The sequence below is a fragment of the Jatropha curcas genome, chromosome 6 (genome assembly GCF_041381405.1).
Source record: "Jatropha curcas cultivar XTBG-Jc1 chromosome 6, XTBG_Jcur_1.0, whole genome shotgun sequence".
NCBI classification, from domain to species: domain Eukaryota; kingdom Viridiplantae; phylum Streptophyta; class Magnoliopsida; order Malpighiales; family Euphorbiaceae; genus Jatropha; species Jatropha curcas.
Window position 1 is genome coordinate 4,767,205 of NC_143156.1, and position 19,647 is coordinate 4,786,851.

Sequence of the window (19,647 nt, forward strand, 5' to 3'; positions counted from 1 at the left end):
GTTTACCCTCCCTTCCCACAAAGAAGAGAAAGAAAAGAGAGAAAGAAAAGAGGGGAAAATTATGTACCTTTTGGGTGTTGCTTTAAAAGACAAAGTTTGACTTAACAAGCCAGACCATGTGAGATGGTTAATTATGGTTTCCGGAATTCATATCTTATACTGCGAAGCAGTGTCAGCACTTGAAGATCTTGCAATGTAAGTTCTCTAAATTTCACTATCTAATATGTTATGGTTTCATGGGTAAAGACAAATGTCAATGTCGTTTGAGAGACTGAAACAAGATGGAAAAAGCATAGATGTTTCTGCTTATTATCAGTATTTTTGTCCAATCTTTTAGCTTTTGAACTTTGTTATGTAGAATAAAACGAGGCTAATATTTTGCAGACTTTAAGTCAATGAATGAAGGAATCTGGTTCTGATCCCATCAAAGAATCCTGCATGACTCTTACTGGTCTAAGCGAATGCGTACGTGTTGGAGTATGATTTTTACATTGTTTCTGATTCTTCCCATATGTAAGGCTTTGTTTGGTAAACATGCTGACATAAACTTTACCCTTTTCCTAGTGCCTTCTACACTAGCTATGAAGCTAAGTTTTCTATTATTTTCTCCATAAAAGAAACAGTTTTTTCAGGTTTACCAAATGAAATATTGGTGTGTAAATGTTTGGCGTGTAAATGACTCCACTTCTCTTTTCGTTTAGACCAAATTTCTAAAGACAGAACAGAGGACTTGAAAAGTCTGGCTTCGAGCAGTCTTCATCAGGAAGTGACTGTCGATAAAATTAGTGGTGGGATGCAGAGAGTAAAGATAAGGTGAGAAATTTTAGAACCACTACTTCCACATATTGAGGCTTGATAGATGACTTGGACAATTTATTATCATTTGGAAAAAAAATGTAGTTTCTTAGAAACTTTGCAAATATACAAGTCCTGAAGTGACTTGAGAAGAGAAATTAGTGGTGGGATGCAGAGAGTAAAGATAAGGTGAGAAATTTTAGAACCACTTCTTCCACATATTGAGGCTTGATGGATGACTTGGACAATTTATTATCATTTGGAAAAAAAATGTAGTTTCTTAGAAACTTTGCAAATATAGAAGTCCTGAAGTTACATCAGAAGAGAATAAAAACCAGATAATGAAATATAATATTGAGTTCATTGTCCCATAATTAATTATGTGTGACAGTTGATTACATTTAGTTATATTTGACCAAACTACTACATAGTGGATATCAAGTATTGTTAGCTATATATGCGTTCTGGGAAATACTTACTGACTCATTATATATGTACTCATTCATATATTAAATCAATCAAGACATGCTTTTTAGTTTAAATGAGTGTATTTTCTGATATTCAAAAAAAAAGGATAAAATAGTAATAATATTTTAAAAAACTTTTTATGGACAAACTTGGTATATGGATGGGCTCATATATTAAGTGCAGCAAGTCTTATTCATGCTTTTTAGTCAGAAGAATTGCAAGGACCTCAAAATTTGAAGACCAATATGTCCTGCATTATGATTTTATAGAACATAAAGCCATGAATATCAAGGAAGAGGTATATAATAAGAAAGGTGAACTAACTGCTTAGATCATTTTATTTTAAAAGTATACCTTATTTATTACAAAGTCTAATTATTTAATAAATTCTTTATGAATTTACTAGAAGGAATCGCATAGTTTATGATTGTCACATACCAACCTCAATTTACACCAATGTCTTTACATTTAATGTTATGCTATGGAAGTTATGCCAACCTCAATTTATACCATCCTCAACCTCAATGTTTTGTGAATGTTATGCTATGGAAGTTAAATTTAATGGGTTTTTAATTTATAGGGTAATAGGTTTCGATCACCGAAAATCAGTACTTTCAAATATTCCATCTAGCGAAGACTGTGAACAGAAAATTGCATTTTATGTTGATATTGAGAAGAGTAGTTCTACAGCTGTATATGAATATTTTTCTAACAAACTTGTGGATATGAAATCTTCACATGTAAGTTGCAGAGAGACTATTTCTTTTGTGCTTTAGTTTTTTGGCATTTTATGTGGGGAAAATACGTGTGTATATTAAAGTGAGAGTTCATTTCTCTTGATCAATACAAGGGGGAAGTTGCCAGATTATTAAACCCAGAAGAACAAGTGCAGATTGAAGATGTTCTTGAGCACATTGAAGATGTAGATCTTCGGCGATGGAGTCCGCCAGACATTGGAGCATTTAATATGGGACTAAGTGAATGGCACTCAAAGATAAATTGTGTTACTAACCCACATATGTTTGAAAAGGTTTGAAATATCCCCTACATTTCCTTTCTAATTTTTGTGTGTGTGGTTATATATTTAAATGGGAACCTTAAATGTTTGTATAAGTGTGCTTGTATGATACTGCAATCCTTTGTTGCATGGTTAGGTTAAAGTTTTTGTTGGCTTGGCTAATGGAAAGTAGAGGTAATAAAGAAAATAAAATTTGGAGATAATCAGCACGCAAGTCATCAGCTGTTAATGAAGTTAGATTTTTGAATCTAGAACTTAGCATTGAGGCTCAGTAACACTGAGTGATTATAAAATCAAAGGTAGGAAGTGATTGACTGAATGCATTAGTTTTCGGGAAATTTTCTGTGGGAAATTAGTTGTTGCTTGATTCATGAAGGTATGTTCTATAATTTGTTCCTAGGGTATCTAGTTATTGGCGAGGGTAGACTGTTGTACTATCTATAATACTGCCCAATGAATGTCATAAAGAGAATTCGATGTGGAGTATAGTTTATAAGGAATTGCATCATTGGATAACTAGTTGGATAACTTTTATTTGTGAGATCTATTTCTTGATCAAATTTTATTCACAATCTTTTAGGAGGTTCCTTTAACATTTTTCTTTAAGCTGGATGAATCAGAAGCCCTAAAGTGAACAACAGTTAGTTTAGTCATTTAATTCTGACTGAGCAGAAGAATGGAAGTATGCTTTAAATTAGACATGGCCATATTACGGTTCCGGGAACCGGAACCGTCGGTTCGAACCGGTTCCAAATTTTCTGGAATTGAATTCCGGTTCGGTTCCGGTTCCAAATTTTCTGGAACCGGAATCGGCGGTTCCAGAGAACCGGTCGGAACTGGACTGGAATCGTCGGTTCCCCGGCCGGTTAGAACTGGCGGTTCTAGCCGTTGTAAACTGTCAGACCTGTTTTTTTTTTTTTTTTTTTTTTTTTTTTTTTTTTGTGAAATCTCTTAATTACCCCTCCCAACAGCCATAAACGGCTAGTTTCAAGAGTATTTTTGGAAAAATGAATTTTTGGATTTATTATAAATAGCTCATTTTATTTACAAATTCATTACAAAAAAATCTCAACTCTCTCTACTTACTCTCTCTACAATATACTACACTCTCTACTTACTCTCTCTACAAAAAAATCTCAAGCCTTTTTTTTTTTTAAAAATTATGTTCAAACTTTTTTAAACAAAAAATAAATTCAATTGAAATTTTTAAAAAAAAAAATAATTATGTTCAAGTCTTTAAAAAATAAATTTAATTGAAGTATTTTTTAATTTTTTAGGTGTATTTTTTAATTTTTTATGTTCAAATATATATATATTTTTTAAACCGGTCTTCAAAATTTAAAATTTAAAATTATGCGATTCGCCGGAAAACCGATCGGAACCGTCGGTTTTGTCACCGGACCGGAACTGGAACCGGAACCGGACCTTTTCGGTTCGGTTCCGGTTCCAGAAAATCTGGAACCGGAACCCATGGCTACTTTAAATGTTAAAATTTGAGTTACAAACAGTGTATTATTTACTGCAATTGCTTGAAAGCTTGAATATTTCTAGAAGATGTTTAAAATATATATATATATATATATATATATATATATATAAAAACTGAAACATCCTCTCTTCATATTTCTTCATCATTTCGAATATATTTATCATAACTGAAGTTTCTTTAAATTTCCATTTAGTAGTTACTGGAGATAAGTTCCACCGATTTAATCGCCAAGGGAAATTCTTATTTTTCCTCTCGTCAGAGTACTGCAAGCAAGTTGCTGGATAAAGCTTTTAAAGTTCGACTGGGTAGAGGATTTTATGGGGAGTGCCTGGTATTATAGATCTCTATTCTCAAATCATCTTTTGCAGTAATCTTTCCTGATTATCATTGAACCATGCTCCAACATTTCTTCTTCTTCTTATTCTCTTTTTAACCTAACATTTCATGTATTCCATCACTTTTCTCTCTTTCTGTCCTCGAGTTTCTAAACCTGACCTACAGTTTCTTCCTGGTGTTAACTTCTATGTGATCTTATTAGTCCTGTTCCTTGATTACAGGGAGTTAGAGCAGATGGCTATTCCAACTTAGCTGATGAAATTGGCAGGCAGCTTAGCGTAAAAAGTGCTGCAGCTGGTCTAAGGTAATGTGTTTTTGTTATCTAGACCAAAATTCTCTCTTAGTTGTCAGTCATAGTATTGTTTCGAAATTCCCATTGATTGTAGTTGTAGGGATATTGGGGCAGTTTTTCATTTAACATAGAGCTGACTTAAATTCTAATATGTTATTGGTCGACAGACTTGATTTTGTATGTGTGAATTTTTCATGTTTAAATTCTCATAATCTTGCTGCTTTATCACACAGTGTCTCGCTAACTGTTGCATTACGTATGCTATCAAAGTCTATCATTTTCCCATTATAATTTTCATTATAGTATATTGAGCTTATTGCTAACTTAGTTACAACTGCCCAACACTATAAGTGTATACGTCAATTTTATCAGGCCCATAGGAGCTGTTATCTACATGCAACGAAATAATCTTAAAATGTGCTTGAGGAGTGCAGATACTGCTACTGATACCTCAGAAATTGCAAAGGTATGCACCTTGAAAAACGATGAAATTTTAACTGCTTATTCTGATTATTTGGCTGAATCCTCAAGTGAATTCCATTTAACTTTGTGAACGTGAAGGCATATGGTGGAGGTGGCTCACTGAGTTCCAGCTCCTTCATCATACGGATGGATGAGTACAATCAGTGGCTCTCAAATAAACTATCATGATTAGATCAAGGTATGAAGCATTATTGTTAAAATGCTCTAATCATTATGTCAGTGGATTCTTGTGCGAGCAAGTTATTCACTGCATCAAAGCATGGTGTAATGGGTTTGCATGTCGGTTGATGAGTCAAGAAACTCAATCTGAATTAAGACCTTTCTATCCTTAGGAGTTCAAACTTGAATCATGTTCCCTGGATTACAATCTATTTTGTAATAGACTTGTGCTTTATATAGGAAGCTAAATTTTTACAGTAGAAATTATAATTCATATAAAGCCTTGAGTTGTCACAATTGCTCCATTCCTGTAGTTTGATATTTGATTATACTTTTTTCTCATATTCTAATTCTATACTATGCAACACTTTAACTTTAAACAGAAACGTGCAATAGAAGAAGAATACAATTAGTTCACTGGACAACCATCAACCACTATTCCCTTGGCTGTTGGACAGGTTGCTAAATCACAGTGTTCGCCTTCTGTGCCCCACCAATTTAAACTTCTATTTTCCATACCCACTGAAAAGTATAATAAAACTGCCATGAAGGCCACCCCTGCATCCAGTGCTGCTGAAAGAATGTAATTATACCTCTGCCACCAATGCTTCCGGTAGCGGAAGACGAAGAAATTGAAAATTGTTCCTACTATGATCCAGGAATTGTAGTTTACTGCTGTTGCTGGAGGCATATTTCCAGTTGATCCAAGAAGAACTGGAAGGTTAATCAGGGGAATCCAAGATTGCTTGGGGAATGATTTGTGCAACACCCAAACTATAAATGGTCCCACTGCACCTCCAAGGAAGAACCAATTCATGGCTTGATAGTTTCCAAGACTTCCAAAGATCCGTTTAGGTCCCACCAAACCCCATATGACAGATGCATCAAAGAAGACTCGATCACCTGGACATGTCCAAGGACTGTTGGGCGGAAGCAGATCATCCTGACATATGTTATGAATGGAGTTCAGCAGCCACCATGCCACTGCAAGATTGATTGTTCCAGCGAGTATTGTTCCAATGAACTACACATTTCCATGGGAAAGAAACATAGAAATAGAATGTTAGTGATTGTAACTCGAAGCGGTAGATTCAGTGTAAAACCAAACAATAAAAAGTATTTGCTGCTGTTGATTGTTTGCGTTGTAAGTTAGAAGTCTCATCACCAAATGATTCAGGATGCCCAAAAACCATGATTAGACGATTTCCTTGCAAAATATTTTGGTGAAACTCATTCTGAGACGTGGGATGCTCTGGCTATATATGAATTTTAACATAATCTTGTTATAAAATGCAGCATTTTACATTCTACTGTAAGATTTGAATTTCCATCATCAGCATGGGGGGAAAATTATGGATATCAAGTGCAGGGTTTAAAATGTGGAAGAAAGCATGACATTTGTACAGTCAAAATTGTTAGAGATGATTCCGATTGACGTAGGAAGAGTTACCATATCTGCTATTCTCCTGAAGAAGAAGCAGAAGAAGTAGATGAGATCAAGGGTTTGTCTTTTCAATACTGTAAATATCACACTTTAAATTGTGCAAGGTCATTCGGGTAGAAGAGTTTCTAACAAATGTTTATTCAATTATAACATTTGAACTGGATTCCACAGATTTTGCCCTTTTATTTTTTGCGTGCTTTTGATACAAGATTGGCAAGAAGAAAAATGTACCTGAACCAAGAACATTGATCTTGGAGGGATCTTCATGTAGTGTCCTAGCTTGAAATCGTTGAGGAAGGAGACAGCCTGCGCCATGCTCATATAACCATAGGTTTTGAAGCATACATTGGCTATTGGTCTTCCTGGATATATGATACCCATAACATACTCCGTGATTATGTTTAACCCTGGTGTCTATACATGAATTATCAGATTGTTAGTGATGAAACAAAAGTTTGTGTAGAGAATGAAATTGGGAAAAGAATGGCCACTATATCCATTGAACTGAGGCCAAAGTTCTCAAACAAGAGGTTCTTCACTGCTGGTACCAACATTGCATGCCAAAACCCATTACATAGCAGCACCTTATCCTTTGGGAGAATGCATGAGAACTTCTGGGAGACCGTGCAGTATAGGAATTTTTTTTTTTTAATCTTTTAACTTTTTTCAGATTTAGATTTCCAAGTTAGGGTAAAAGTTCAATAAATTACCTGGTTTGTTGTTGCAGTTATAATGCTGATTGGGAGTGTGAAGAAGAAAGCCATAGCACTGGCAAAGACGAGTCCCCACCATGGCATTTGAACCTGATCATTCAAGACTAAGCAGAGAACAAGAGCAACTGCGAGTGTCACAGCCAATAACAAGTGAAACCACCAGGAAGGAATGTCCTTGTATCTTTTCATCAATCTGGTGTGGATATCCTCCTTTTCTTTGTAAGAAGCACGATATGTTGCATAGATCTCCCTGTGGATACATCAGAACATGATACTATGTAGATACAAATTCCCAGTTGATAACATATCAATGAAAAACATATTGAAGAAAGCTGAAAAGGCTTCTAAGAGCTCTCTTGTGGGGAAATTGAAATGAAGAAAATCAACTAATGATTTAATGAGTAAAAGATTACCTTCCATTGAAGAAAGCCACATGGGTGAGAGTCGATGCAATGGTCGCAAAACCAAAGCCATAAGTCAGAGCAAAAAACATGCTTAAATGAATTTTTCCTTGCTCCTCATACTTTGGTAGGTCTAGCTCGAATTTGTCATTAACTATAGCTGGTATATCATACTTATTTCCTTGAGCTGTAAACAAATCTGAAGAGAATATTGGAAATCTGTGTGCATTGTACAAGTCTAGGCCCCAGTAAGCAATGGGAATGGCAATGTACATTATCAACACATATCCCACAAAAACATTGACAATGGCAAAGAAAGGGCTAATGAGGGGGCTGAACAAGAAGGAAGCGACTGCAGTCCAGTCAAGCGTCACTGCTCCAAGTCCAAGACCTCTCATGCCTGAGCCTAGTTGCTGTGCTGTTACTGACTTTGAAAACACCCAGCAGAGCCACGAAATGCTTGTAAGTGTTGTGAATAGGTACCCAGGAACTAAATACCAGGAAAAGCTGCATACAAGTGCAATTAGGAAGAACTTGGCTCGTGTCATGCGTTGATCTCTATCATCTTTCTCATGTAAAGCCCTGCAAAATTATACCAGACTTTATGTAAAACATTGGCTCATGTGCATTGTCTAATTACATTATCTGTTATAGGTGCTAGCCAAGTGCTGGAAACATACCTGCAAATTGAATATATCAAAGTGAATTCAGTTTTGTTAAGTTTGAATAGAAATAGCAGCAAGAAAGGTACACAGAAGTAAATGATTAGGTAGTTTGAAACATCCCTCTGTTTGTCCAAGGTGAGTGATGGTTGTCATTTTTATAATATATGGAATGCACTAGCCTGATTACATTGAGAGGGGAAAAAAGAAAAGAAAAGAAAAGCTTTCTTTTTGGTAAATCCATAACTGTTGAAGGGGAAGGCTAGGTTGAAACTAGACTTAGAAAAAATGGGAGGCCAAGAATAAGGACAAAAAAGTAGAACTAAAAAAGAGGGGGAAATATGAACAAATTTCCAAAATTGGTGTATTATAATTATAATTTTAAAAATATACATGAAATATATGAATAACAAATAAAATTCTAGAGAATTTAGTGGTCAAACTTATATTTCCTTTAAGAGAATTTATAAAATATATGTGAGAAAACAAAATTTTGCATTTTTTTTTTTTTTGTTGGGGCGGGGAGATAATATTTTAAAAAAAATATACAAAAATTATGGTGATAATCATATTTTTCATATTTTGAGGGCTTTATTAAATCAGGATTATCTCAAATCTAAAATTAATTAATTAATAAATAAGGTACTCATTTTATGCAATCTTGTGGGATGAGGCTTATCACAATCAACTGGGTCCCACTCCCACACGATGGAAATTTTATGTCCCACCCACTTTGTTTTTACTTGTTTATTTATTTATTTATTTTTATAACAGGTAGCTTAAGCAACTCAATTATATTGACAAGCGGGCCCCCACCAAATTTGATCTTCCTTTCACCATCAAACCTAATACCCAGCTAAAGACAATTTTACCCATCAAGAAAAAATCTGATTTAACTTTGAAAAGTTCCTGATGCAATCATTCACATGATATGAGCCTCGACTTTTATTGCTGGTTTCGGTGCTTCAGTTCATAGACTGTGACTTGTCTCAATTCTACCCCTCTCTTTTATTTATTTTTAATTAAACAATTGGAAAATAAAAAAACAATTCTTAATTAGAAAAGTATTTCTCAATCTGCCACTATAGGCTTTTATTGCATCTGGTTTCAATTTACAGTTATTTTTAAACTGAACCGAACCGAATTGTTGATACATACAACCCTAATTTTTATTTTTATTTATTTTTTACAAATTTTAGTGAGGGAGAATGCATTTATCATCCTTTTATTTTTGTTCTTCAGTAAGTGCCAAACGAGACTGTGAGTAATTTTGGAATGACTTGTTTGTTCTTATTTCTAGAATCGCGCTTCAATGAACAGATAATCAGCTATTGCTGACCACTGGCCTGTCGGAAGATTCTAGCTGACTGACTTTATCCAAATGCCTTCAAAGATAAATAAGCAAAACAAAATTGACAACTCTTTTGTCTCTAGCCACTAGTTTATGGTCACACAATGATTCTCTCTGTCATTTTCTAAAATTGATCTTTTATTATTATTTTTTTTATTACATCATCATGACATTGTCCCCTACACCACAAAAAAAATTTTAATTTACTCTACAAAAAATTTATGATTTGTCCCTTTTAATTTGGAATATTGAATCTTGGTTCCGTAGGGTAGGGATGCAGGCTGTGCCGCTATTTAGGGTATCCGGCTTCAATCCATTTATAAAGAATTTGGATAGTTATATGTAAATTTAGTATGGATTGATAGTAAAATTGCTATCAGTAATTAATATGGGTATATATTTTTGGCTAACCATCACCCGATACCCGCTAATGGGTATTTATGAATATTTTATTTATTATTAATAAAAATTATATTTTAAATAAATTTAGATTTAAATAGTTAAAATTTACGGATACTCTATTCATATAATAATACTTTAAATGAGTTTTAGGCGAATATAAATAGTAAAAATTCTAATCAATTTAAATATAGATATTTAAATGAATATTTAAACAAATAAAAATAGTAAATTTTAAATAAATATGGATATAAATAGATAATAAGCGTCATTTTTTCTTTTTAATAATGTTATCAAATTATTTTCCATTACTTTTAAATGATTTTATTTTCACATTTTAGATTTGAATTATGTTGTTAGGATTAATTTTGGATTTTAAAAGAGTCATATCTTGGTCTTTAAAAATTGTTTTAATTTATTTTATCTTTTAAAAATAATTTTTTTGAAGGAAAAAAATACTAAAAAATTATTTTAAATTTATTGTGGTCTTGAATAATCTTAATTATATTCCAAAATCAATTAAAAATATATATATTTTTTTATTGTTCAATGTCATGTTAGTGCAAGTCAATGGCAAGATGCCAAAGTTAGAAAATTTCTTTTATCAGCAAAATAGTTAAATCAATAAAAACTTCAGCAATCCACAAAGTTAGAAATTGATACTAAATAATCATTAACAGAAGATTTCATTATGAAAAAAGCATGAAATTAATTTAATTTTCAAATTTTATATATAAATTCATAATTCAATTGGTAAATAAATTTATTGTTGGTTTTAGTATTGATGCGTAAGAAAAAAAAATATCTTTTTTTTAACTTTAGTTAACTTTATAAGTAATTAAATGGTAATAGAACCTTAAACATGATTTTTTTTGTTCAATGATCAAATTACTAAACTTGAGCGAAATTAAAATCAAACCAGCAAGCTTTCCTAATACATCAAAAGAAACCTACACATGATTACATCCGGTAACTTTGAAAAAGAAGCGTTTGATTGATTTCTTTTAAAGGGAAGGGAAATAGTGTTTTGCGTCATTATAAGAGAAAAGTGAGCACGTGATACACCCAAATATTAAATGTTATCTTCACATTCTATTCCTCAATAAATAAAAAAAAAAAATTTAACTTTCCTCCCTATAAAGGTAGTTAGAATATATTCCTAGTGCACCTCATAAATTCAAATATTGAATTATATATAAATCTTAAGGTATGGTCAACATTGCACCGTATCTCTAGATTTAACGTGTTTTTTTAAGTGTTGAAAGGGAATTCGAACTTGAATATATGTCAGACCGTATATGTATTTACCATTAGACTATGTCTTGGTGTGTATCATAGATTGAACATTTTATAATTATATGTGTATGTCTAATCTCCTCCGTATGCATATTAATTGAGAGTTGCCCAAATACCAAAAAAGCAAGAGTTCAAATTCTACTATAGCCCTTATAATTATTTCAATAGCATAAAGTCTATTTATAGCCCCTAAAGATTTACCCTTAATCATGGAAGTCGATCATTTATATATATTTTTCCCTCCTTAATTATTGTCTTGGATATACACCATAGGAATTTCTCTATTGTTTGAAAATAATAGTTTGTATCTTTTTTAATATATTTAATATAATAAGTATTTTTCGGTGAAGTGGTTCACATCATAAGATATATATATATTTGAGTTCGAAAATAAGTTGCTAATTGTGACTTTTTTTTTCAACTTATCAAATGGAAATCGATTGTTTACCAATTATTTAAATCCAAACTTAGTCAATTCTCAAGGCTTGTTTACGTATGTATTTCATAATTTTGTGTAGATTTCCTAAAAACATATGGGCAAAAATATACGACTTCAAAAATCAAAGAAGCAAGTTGTCTGACTTCATTGATCATCTTACTAATTATTTTAGTACATAAGGTTTTTCTATGTTTGACTGGTTTTCGAAACTCAATGGAACGGAAATAGAATTCATAATTGGAATCATATTTCAATTTTATTTTTTCTAAATAATTAAGGTCTATTCATTAAATTTAGCTGTTTGGATAGCTGTTAATTTTTAATAAAGAAAGTTATCATAAACTCTAAAAGCTAGTTCAAAATCTAATTTTTTAACTAGCTTTTAGCATTTTGACTAAAACCCATTTAAAAAGCTATTACCGAACCTAATTTAACCGATCTTAAAGATATAATTAAAAGCAAATATTATCTTCACTTAATTATTAGATTCAAGTTGTTTGTTTTCGTAAAATTTTGAAATTTTCTTTATATATATATATTACACTTTATGTCCATTATTTGAGCAAATCTAACATTGTATGTTAATACAAATACATATTTGAAAACAAATCTTATAAAGCATATAGAATGATAACGTTGGCAATGGAAAAAGGTCCGGCAGACTTATAGAAATCAAGCCTAATGTTTTTGACTCGGAAAGTCAAGACCCACATTACCGCTTTAGACTTTAGAGTTGCAAAATGTACAGTTTTTTATACATATACCTATATATGAATCTGGAATGAAATTAATTTCATATTCAAAACGTTATGAAAGTAATCGCAGAAAAATTAATTAATTTTTTAATATTTTTTCTCGACTACAATTATCACGTCGGACTAAATAATAAAAGTTATATGAATCATTTATTTTCGTTACCAATAAAGATAATACATGCCGGGTGGTGAAATATCATTATTAAAAAAAGTTGTTAGATGAGTAAGTCCATTGATAGACAGATACAAAGTTTAAAGAGAAAAGAAAATAATACGAAAATGTTTAGAGATTCTTTATTGGTTTGAGGAAGTATGAGACCAAGAAATGAAGAAGATTCATGGATTCTTGGAGATGCAGAATCTTTTATAGATTCCTTTATAACAGTCATCATCATCATCACATGATTGTCCAGCTGTTTCTCTTTAATTGACTTATCTTGCCATCTTTTTACGCAATTAATAAACTAATAAATCTGAACCAGAAAAACAATATATATATATATATATATATAATATTACATTGGCAAATAAAATTAAATTTTATACCTATAATTCAAAATAATAGAATTTAGCAATATTATAGAACGGAGAGTAGGTATATACATTATTCTGGGCAATATTCCAATTATGATATAATTATTTGTATTAAATTAAAACATGGGTTAGCTAAAAAGTTTTAAACATAAAATAAATAAATAACGTTTTTCTTTTACAACCACAAATTAATAAATATTTTTCCTTTAGAAATAATATAAGATAATTAAATACTGTTTGATGATGAAATGATAAGACTTACGAAATCAATAGTGGTGCTCAGACTTAATTATGTTCACACATTGAGGATAAACGCACCACTTTGAGGACTCTGTTTTCTCCATTTTGCACTTACTAAGGTCACATCATACACACCTTATTATAACAGTTATTTGATTTATTATCCAAAATATTATATACTGTATAATAAGAAAATATGTAATACTTCTTTTAACTCGCGAAATTAATTTTTTAACCGAAAGAATTCGAATTCAAGATTTCTCATTTTTCACAATAGTAAAAAAACTAACTAAACCACACCTGATTGACACGCCTGATTATGATAATCCCATTTTAATTTCGTCACGCTATTGATATAACGAAACCATGATTCCATGTAGAATGACAAATCAATAGTATATAAACAAAGGTGTGCTTTGAATTTAAAGCTATATATTGCCAAGTCGAATATGCATTTATACCATTAATTATTATTGACGGTGATTTTTCGCAAGCGTACGAAATCATAACAAGTAATACAGAATGAGTACAGTATCGTTCTCACAAGGATTGTATACCAAGTACTAAAATTATGTTAACCTACTATTATTTAAATGGCAATAAGGAGAATTATTTTAAGAAATTAAAATCAACAAATAAAAGAGAATGAAAAGAAATAAAACAAGGCAATTTTTGATAAAAAGAAATCAATGATTAAAATCTACTAGGGATTTTGACTTCACTTAATTCTATCCAATTTATTCTACTAGTTGATAATCAATTTTAATTGTTCAAATAGGGGAAACAACCATAAAATCACTAACAAGCTCTTATGATGTATTGTTAGCTATTTTAACCCGGTCTAATTACTTATCTTCCAATAGCGCAATTAAACATTAATTAAATCATTAAGTTTTATGATTTGTTTTGTGAATTCATAACCTAAGATCATTAACTTATGAAAACCTCCCATGAGTCAAACCATATAGCTTCCGCATCAAGTTATTATTTTCATGTAATTTATTACATTTTTCATATCAAAAACCTTTCTCCCGATAGTGATTAAGGAAATAAATCAATTCAGGGGAGAAATTCTGCCCGGAAGCATTAAATTCAATAATAAATTATACTTTTAGCAAAGAAAAGTAAATCTAATATTATAAATTTGAAAAAAAAAATTAAGCTACATCAAATCCCTAGTATGAGAATTTAGTTCGACATAGTAATTAAATACAACTCAATTAAACTTGAAAATAATTCTATAATCAATGTGAATGATGAAAAGTAAAAACAAAATTAAGAATTTAGAGATAAAAACTAGTCAACAAAAAATTCTGGGCGGCTTCCTTGAATCTTGACACAAATCTTGATCAATTGAAGTCTTAGAGAGAGACAAAACAATAAAACAAAAGATGGTATATACAATGAATGGCTCCCCTTCAAATGGATAATCTCTTTCTTTATATAGAATTTCTAGAATATTTTCGTGTTCGTTTAGGAAAATGAATCTTTATTGAGTAAGAAATCTTTTGAAAATAGAAAACTGTATAGGCTTTGTATTTCTTCACAATTAGGACTCTCACAGCGTCTAGATAAAAAATAAACTGGTTTCCTATAAAAATCCTGCAAAATTCTTAAATCAAGTGAAATATGATTTAAGGAAACTTTAAAAAAAAAAATAAAACTAAATAAAAACTAATTAAAGTAATTAAAAATACTAAAAATCTTAATAAAAATTATATTAAAAATACTATAAAAATAACACCTATCAATTATTATTATTGTTATTATTATTAGTTGCTAAATCAACTCAACACAATTACAAAAGAGAAGTAAAACACATTCAATCAAAATCTTATTAGGAAATGAAAAGAGAAACCAAATACAATGTTATTAACTACGCATGGCCTTGATCAGAATTTTGGGAGAAACAAAACTTGGAACAAAAGTGACAATCCGATATGTATCTTCACAAATCCACAATTCCTTATTTTTTGTAGCAACCAATGGATTTGGAATAGATAATCCATCTCTTATCTGCAATGGAATGCTCCCAACTTTACACCAAGTTTGCTCAAACTTGTAATTCTTCATTACCCATATCTCACAGGAACCATCTGGTACCTCATGAAGTACTGCTAACCAATTATCCAATACCCTCAAGCATAAGCTCTGCTGCTTCTGCTCTATCCATCGGCATTGCTCATTTATTGTTGAGGGTAGCTCTATCAATTGAAGTTGCTCACTGCTTATATTAAAAGCAATAATGCATATTTTCTTCTCTCCATAATAAGAAGTGCTCTTGGCAAAACAATGAAGGTAACCTTCAAAAGGGATCATCATGTCTTGTTCCATCAATTCCATCATAACATGATAAAAAAGAGGAATATATTTTATGTTTCTCCATTCTTCATCACATCCTAAGCTGTAAATCTCAAACTTCCACGTTACGAGCGGGTCATCTGATGTACTAATACCTTGTGTAACTTGTATTACCTTGTACTGATTAGTTTCTGGACAAAATCCAAATCCGTAAATCTTTTTTTCCCCCATTGTTGTGGACTTCGGAAGAACAACACTTTCTTTTATAATCGGATTCCATATGTATATATAATTGCAATTTTCATGCGAGAAACACACCAACCCATTGCACGAACCTGCAAAATATAATTGATAAATATCAAAGGGTTCCCCCATGTTAAGCATGAGAGATTGACCATTTATACCAGTGTCATCAAGCCATTCAAGCAAGTAGAAATCCCCATGATCATAATTAGTAAAAGGATCATAACCATAATTGTTTTTGCTGCGATTGATAATAAAAAGCATAGGGTTGTCAGAGAACCTTGAAAGAAGCCTATCAGAGAAATTAGGTTGGCCAAGTATTTGATTGCGCCAATTTCTGCAAACCCATATGCAATCCATGATGGCGTCGATGGGTAGCTTTAAAAGTATTAAGTGCACTATCTCCAATGGCAAATCTAACAAATCTCTATTCTCTTGAATTGCTTTCTGTTTCTTGCTGCTTGTAGAGGTTGCCATGCCTGTGACAGTCTGGTGCGCAGAGAGAGATACGTAGATTGCAAATTTGCAATGTGAAAGGGAAAAGCGGGGTTTCTACTGTATATATATATGTTTCTTGCTTCTTAAGGTATAGTTATTCTCCTTATGCGACTGGGAGATTTAAATTAATTTACTAAATTAAAAGGAAATTTTATGTAGTTTTTTTATGTGTAAAGTAAACAGATTAAGTTGTATATTTTTCTAAGGTTTAAATATAGATGCATAATTAAGATTTTTAAGTGAATTATAAAGAATTAATTATTTTCAATTAGTTAGTGGTCTGGTTTGGTGAGCCAATGGGAAGGCTACTCCTGTTGTGTAGCCCGCAGTGTTATAATTCGGCTATAAAAGTCTCTAGTGAATTAAAAAAAAGAATTAATTAGTAAATAAAGTAGTAATAAATTGAAATTTAATGGAGAGATATATTCATTAATTAGTAATTAATTATCTTCTCTAGCCCACTTCAGCTTTACTCACATTAACGGATTCAAAAACTCATTTGCAGATTGTTTGACTAAGAAAAGCGTTGATGAGGAAAATATTTTTTTAGCTTGACTTTAACTCTGTAATAGCTTGGATTGTTCTTGTTTCTGCGCATTTTGTCAATCTCTTTTCATTTATCATGAAAAGGTAGATTGAGGTTGAATCTTTAATCTTAGGCCACATGCTTTTGGCTTTTTACTTTCTGTTCTGTTTTTGTATAGTTCTTGTAAGGTGTAGGTTTTTTTTCTCTGCACTCCAAGTTTAGGTTCAATGGGTGCAAGGAGGAAACCTGATGGCTTGGGTTGTAACTCTTGGTGTTTTGATTGAACTCGCGTTACCACCCTAATAAATAGCCTGTTGATAAAGCAATAATCTTTTTATATAATAATAAAATTATTAAATTGCTATAGTTTTGATAACAAAGTGTAATATCCTTATTTCGTGTGTTTTCTTTTAAAAAAAAGTATTAGATCTTATAAATCTAATCCTTTTAAGAATTTTTATCTAAGAATGTTTAAAGTTTAGGCTTTTTTTTTTTTATAATTTAAAAATTTACCTTTTAAAAATAAGATTTACTTAACTTGTTAATTATTTATGCAATATTGACTATTTTTCCGTATGCAGAAAATGATATTTTGTGATTTAACTCTTTAAGTACATTTTCTCTTTATTTTTAACCTATGCGAAAATTAACTATATTATCTCTCTTCTTTTTTCCTATGTATTCATATTTCAGTGCTTGCATATTTTTCATATAACTTGCAATTATTTTAATACAGAGTTTTAAGTAATTAAAGTAGTTCTAATTATATCATCCAATATTAAAATTAAAATATTCAGTAATTTTTTATTTTTAAATTATATGATACCATCAATTAAATCAAAATCAATCAAACTTTGCATTAAAACAATGGGATAATTATCATCTTATTTTTATATTTTATCATAATTGACTATTTTATTCTTATTTCTTTTTTTAAAAAAATATATGATTTTATTTTTAATGTTTAATTCCATCAAACTATTTTACCATTTCATTTATTTCTATACTTTTCCGTTATAAATTTTAGAAATAATTATTATTTTATCTTTATATGTTATTGATATTAGCTATTTTCTCATTCTCATTTTAAAAATAGAACGTATTGACCCTAAAAAAATACAAGAATAAAATAGTTAATTTTAACAAAATATAAAAATAAAATAGTAATTATATCTATTTTTTTTTTAATTCATTGGAGGTTTTAAGGGCCAAAATAATACTGCGGGCTACACAATAGGGGGTAGCCTTCTCCTTGGCTCATTAAATTGGTGAAAACAACTGATGGTCGAAAAGACTCGAACTCGAGACTGCTCACTCCTCACATAAATGAGAAGACCAATATATCTAAATTGTTTAACTCATAGTAAAAAAAATGGATGGAATGATAATATAATCGGATGCAATTGGATACTATGGATAAAATCATTTGAATAAATATTTTTTAACACACTATATATATATATTTTGAATACTGGGGATGAGATTCGAATCGAGATCTATTATCAGATTGTACATGCACTTAGTATTAGAAACATACTAAATATTGAAATTGAGGATTTAATTAAATTTGATTTTGCATAGTTTTAATTGGAAGGTGATAGTTAATACTTAATAGATTTTCCTTTTACACTTATAAAATCTCCATTTTTTCTGGAATAAAAAATATTGTTTATATATTAATTAAAAATTATTTTCAAAAAAAAAAAAAAACTATAATCTATTTTAATTATAAAGTGTCGCATTTTATATTGTTTTTTTCCCTAACAACTTTAAAGTAATTAGCTCGGCCTCCAATCTTTTGTTCAGAACTCTTAATTGGGCTTGGATTCAGCCCATTTCAACCAAATGCAAGTCTCACTCACAAACCCACTCCAATTCCAATCTCCCATAATAAAAAATGATTTTGTTTTGGGATTTCTTCGATGGCTTTATCGCTCAAATTACGGTTAGCTGCTGCTACTTCTCTTGAAGCAATTTTAAGAACAACTAAATATAAAGAAAAGCCAAGTTTTACACTGTAGAGAAAAGCAATTCTTCAATTTCAGGATCTTTCTTTGATTCATTTGCTTCCATTTTCCATTCTTCCATTGAACTCCTCAGGTTCCAACAAGACATCTTCTCTTCTTGATTTAATTATGTTCCATTTGGTAGAGTTTTTCTTTTTCTTTTTCCCGGTATTTGTATTTTTTACTGTGAAAATAGCATAATGCATCCTACCAGGAAATTACTTGTTTATGTTTAGTAACTCTGATAATTGGATTTTTTTTTTCCTGAATTATATATATTTTGAGTATTATGGCTACTACAGAAACAGCATGGACACATTAGTTGGCTCTCTTGGTTTGGAACTTCGGATTATTATTATTTATATATACACTTATTGATGTATTATTATAATGTTTGATAATTGTTAAATTTATTAAAATGCTATTAGTGTTTCTAACAAATTTTTGTTTAAAAAAGAAACAAAATTTTTTGTTTTTTTTGTTTTTTCTGTTGTTATATTGCTCTATCTTTTTAGTTTATAAGCATTTGAGGTGTTTTGGCACATATCTTATGGGCTGACCTGACCATAATTCATTGAGTGTTAAAAGTAGGAGTCAATATTGATTCAAGAAAGAAAAATATATGGTCGTTGATAGGTCAAAAATTTGGAATTTTTAGTCATTACACATTACCCATTTGCCCAAACATCAAATAAGGTATTTTATATATTTGAAATTCTTGTATTCACCGGAATAAGAATTTCTCATCATGCATATATGGTTGGAATTTTTATTTAGCTAGCTGATAAAGAATGAGGAA

General features: G+C 30.8%; 3 protein-coding genes across 7 annotated transcripts; 1 reads left to right on the plus strand and 2 right to left on the minus strand.

The window, feature by feature from the left end:
• Window positions 1–54: 54 nt before the first annotated feature.
• LOC149495340 (uncharacterized) lies at window positions 55–6,350 on the plus strand. Of its 5 annotated transcripts, none has more exons than XM_089722341.1 (10): window positions 55–195; window positions 385–513; window positions 702–813; window positions 1,844–2,003; window positions 2,114–2,293; window positions 3,967–4,101; window positions 4,328–4,410; window positions 4,750–4,864; window positions 4,960–5,059; window positions 5,424–6,350. In XM_089722341.1, exons 2-9 carry the CDS (start codon window positions 462–464, stop codon window positions 5,047–5,049), a joined length of 927 nt encoding a protein of 308 aa, XP_089578467.1. In that variant the 5' UTR covers window positions 55–195; window positions 385–461; the 3' UTR covers window positions 5,050–5,059; window positions 5,424–6,350. The 5 variants fall into 5 exon arrangements, with proteins under 5 accessions (XP_089578467.1, XP_089578469.1, XP_089578470.1 ...); XM_089722343.1 differs by having other exon boundaries at window positions 4,771–4,864; XM_089722344.1 differs by having other exon boundaries at window positions 385–477.
• Window positions 5,290–8,435, minus strand: LOC149495341 (oligopeptide transporter 4-like). Its single transcript, XM_089722320.1, has 5 exons — window positions 8,279–8,435; window positions 7,611–8,180; window positions 7,195–7,447; window positions 6,716–6,898; window positions 5,290–6,064 (listed from the first exon to the last, which is right to left on the minus strand). The coding sequence occupies exons 2-5, from the start codon at window positions 8,144–8,146 to the stop codon at window positions 5,450–5,452; spliced, it is 1,587 nt and encodes a 528-aa protein (XP_089578446.1). The 5' UTR covers window positions 8,147–8,180; window positions 8,279–8,435; the 3' UTR covers window positions 5,290–5,449.
• Window positions 8,436–15,146: 6,711 nt separating this feature from the next.
• Window positions 15,147–16,295, minus strand: LOC149495342 (F-box protein At3g07870-like). Its single transcript, XM_089723145.1, has one exon. It carries the CDS (start codon window positions 16,293–16,295, stop codon window positions 15,147–15,149), a length of 1,149 nt encoding a protein of 382 aa, XP_089579271.1.
• Window positions 16,296–19,647: the final 3,352 nt, after the last annotated feature.

Bases quoted from the DNA above. Each gene is read 5' to 3' on its own strand.
- LOC149495340 (XM_089722341.1), top strand. From the start codon at position 462: ATGCGTACGTGTTGGAGTATGATTTTTACATTGTTTCTGATTCTTCCC. The intron at 2,004-2,113 runs GTAAGTTGCAGA...GATCAATACAAG, and splicing joins TGGATATGAAATCTTCACAT to GGGGAAGTTGCCAGATTATT. The intron at 4,865-4,959 runs GTATGCACCTTG...GTGAACGTGAAG, and splicing joins ATACCTCAGAAATTGCAAAG to GCATATGGTGGAGGTGGCTC.
- LOC149495341 (XM_089722320.1), bottom strand. From the start codon at position 8,146: ATGACACGAGCCAAGTTCTTCCTAATTGCACTTGTATGCAGCTTTTCC. The intron at 6,899-7,194 runs GTAATTTATTGA...ATTCATGTATAG, and splicing joins TAACTGCAACAACAAACCAG to ACACCAGGGTTAAACATAAT. The intron at 6,065-6,715 runs GTACATTTTTCT...GGAAATGTGTAG, and splicing joins GATCAATGTTCTTGGTTCAG to TTCATTGGAACAATACTCGC.
- LOC149495342 (XM_089723145.1), bottom strand. From the start codon at position 16,295: ATGGCAACCTCTACAAGCAGCAAGAAACAGAAAGCAATTCAAGAGAAT.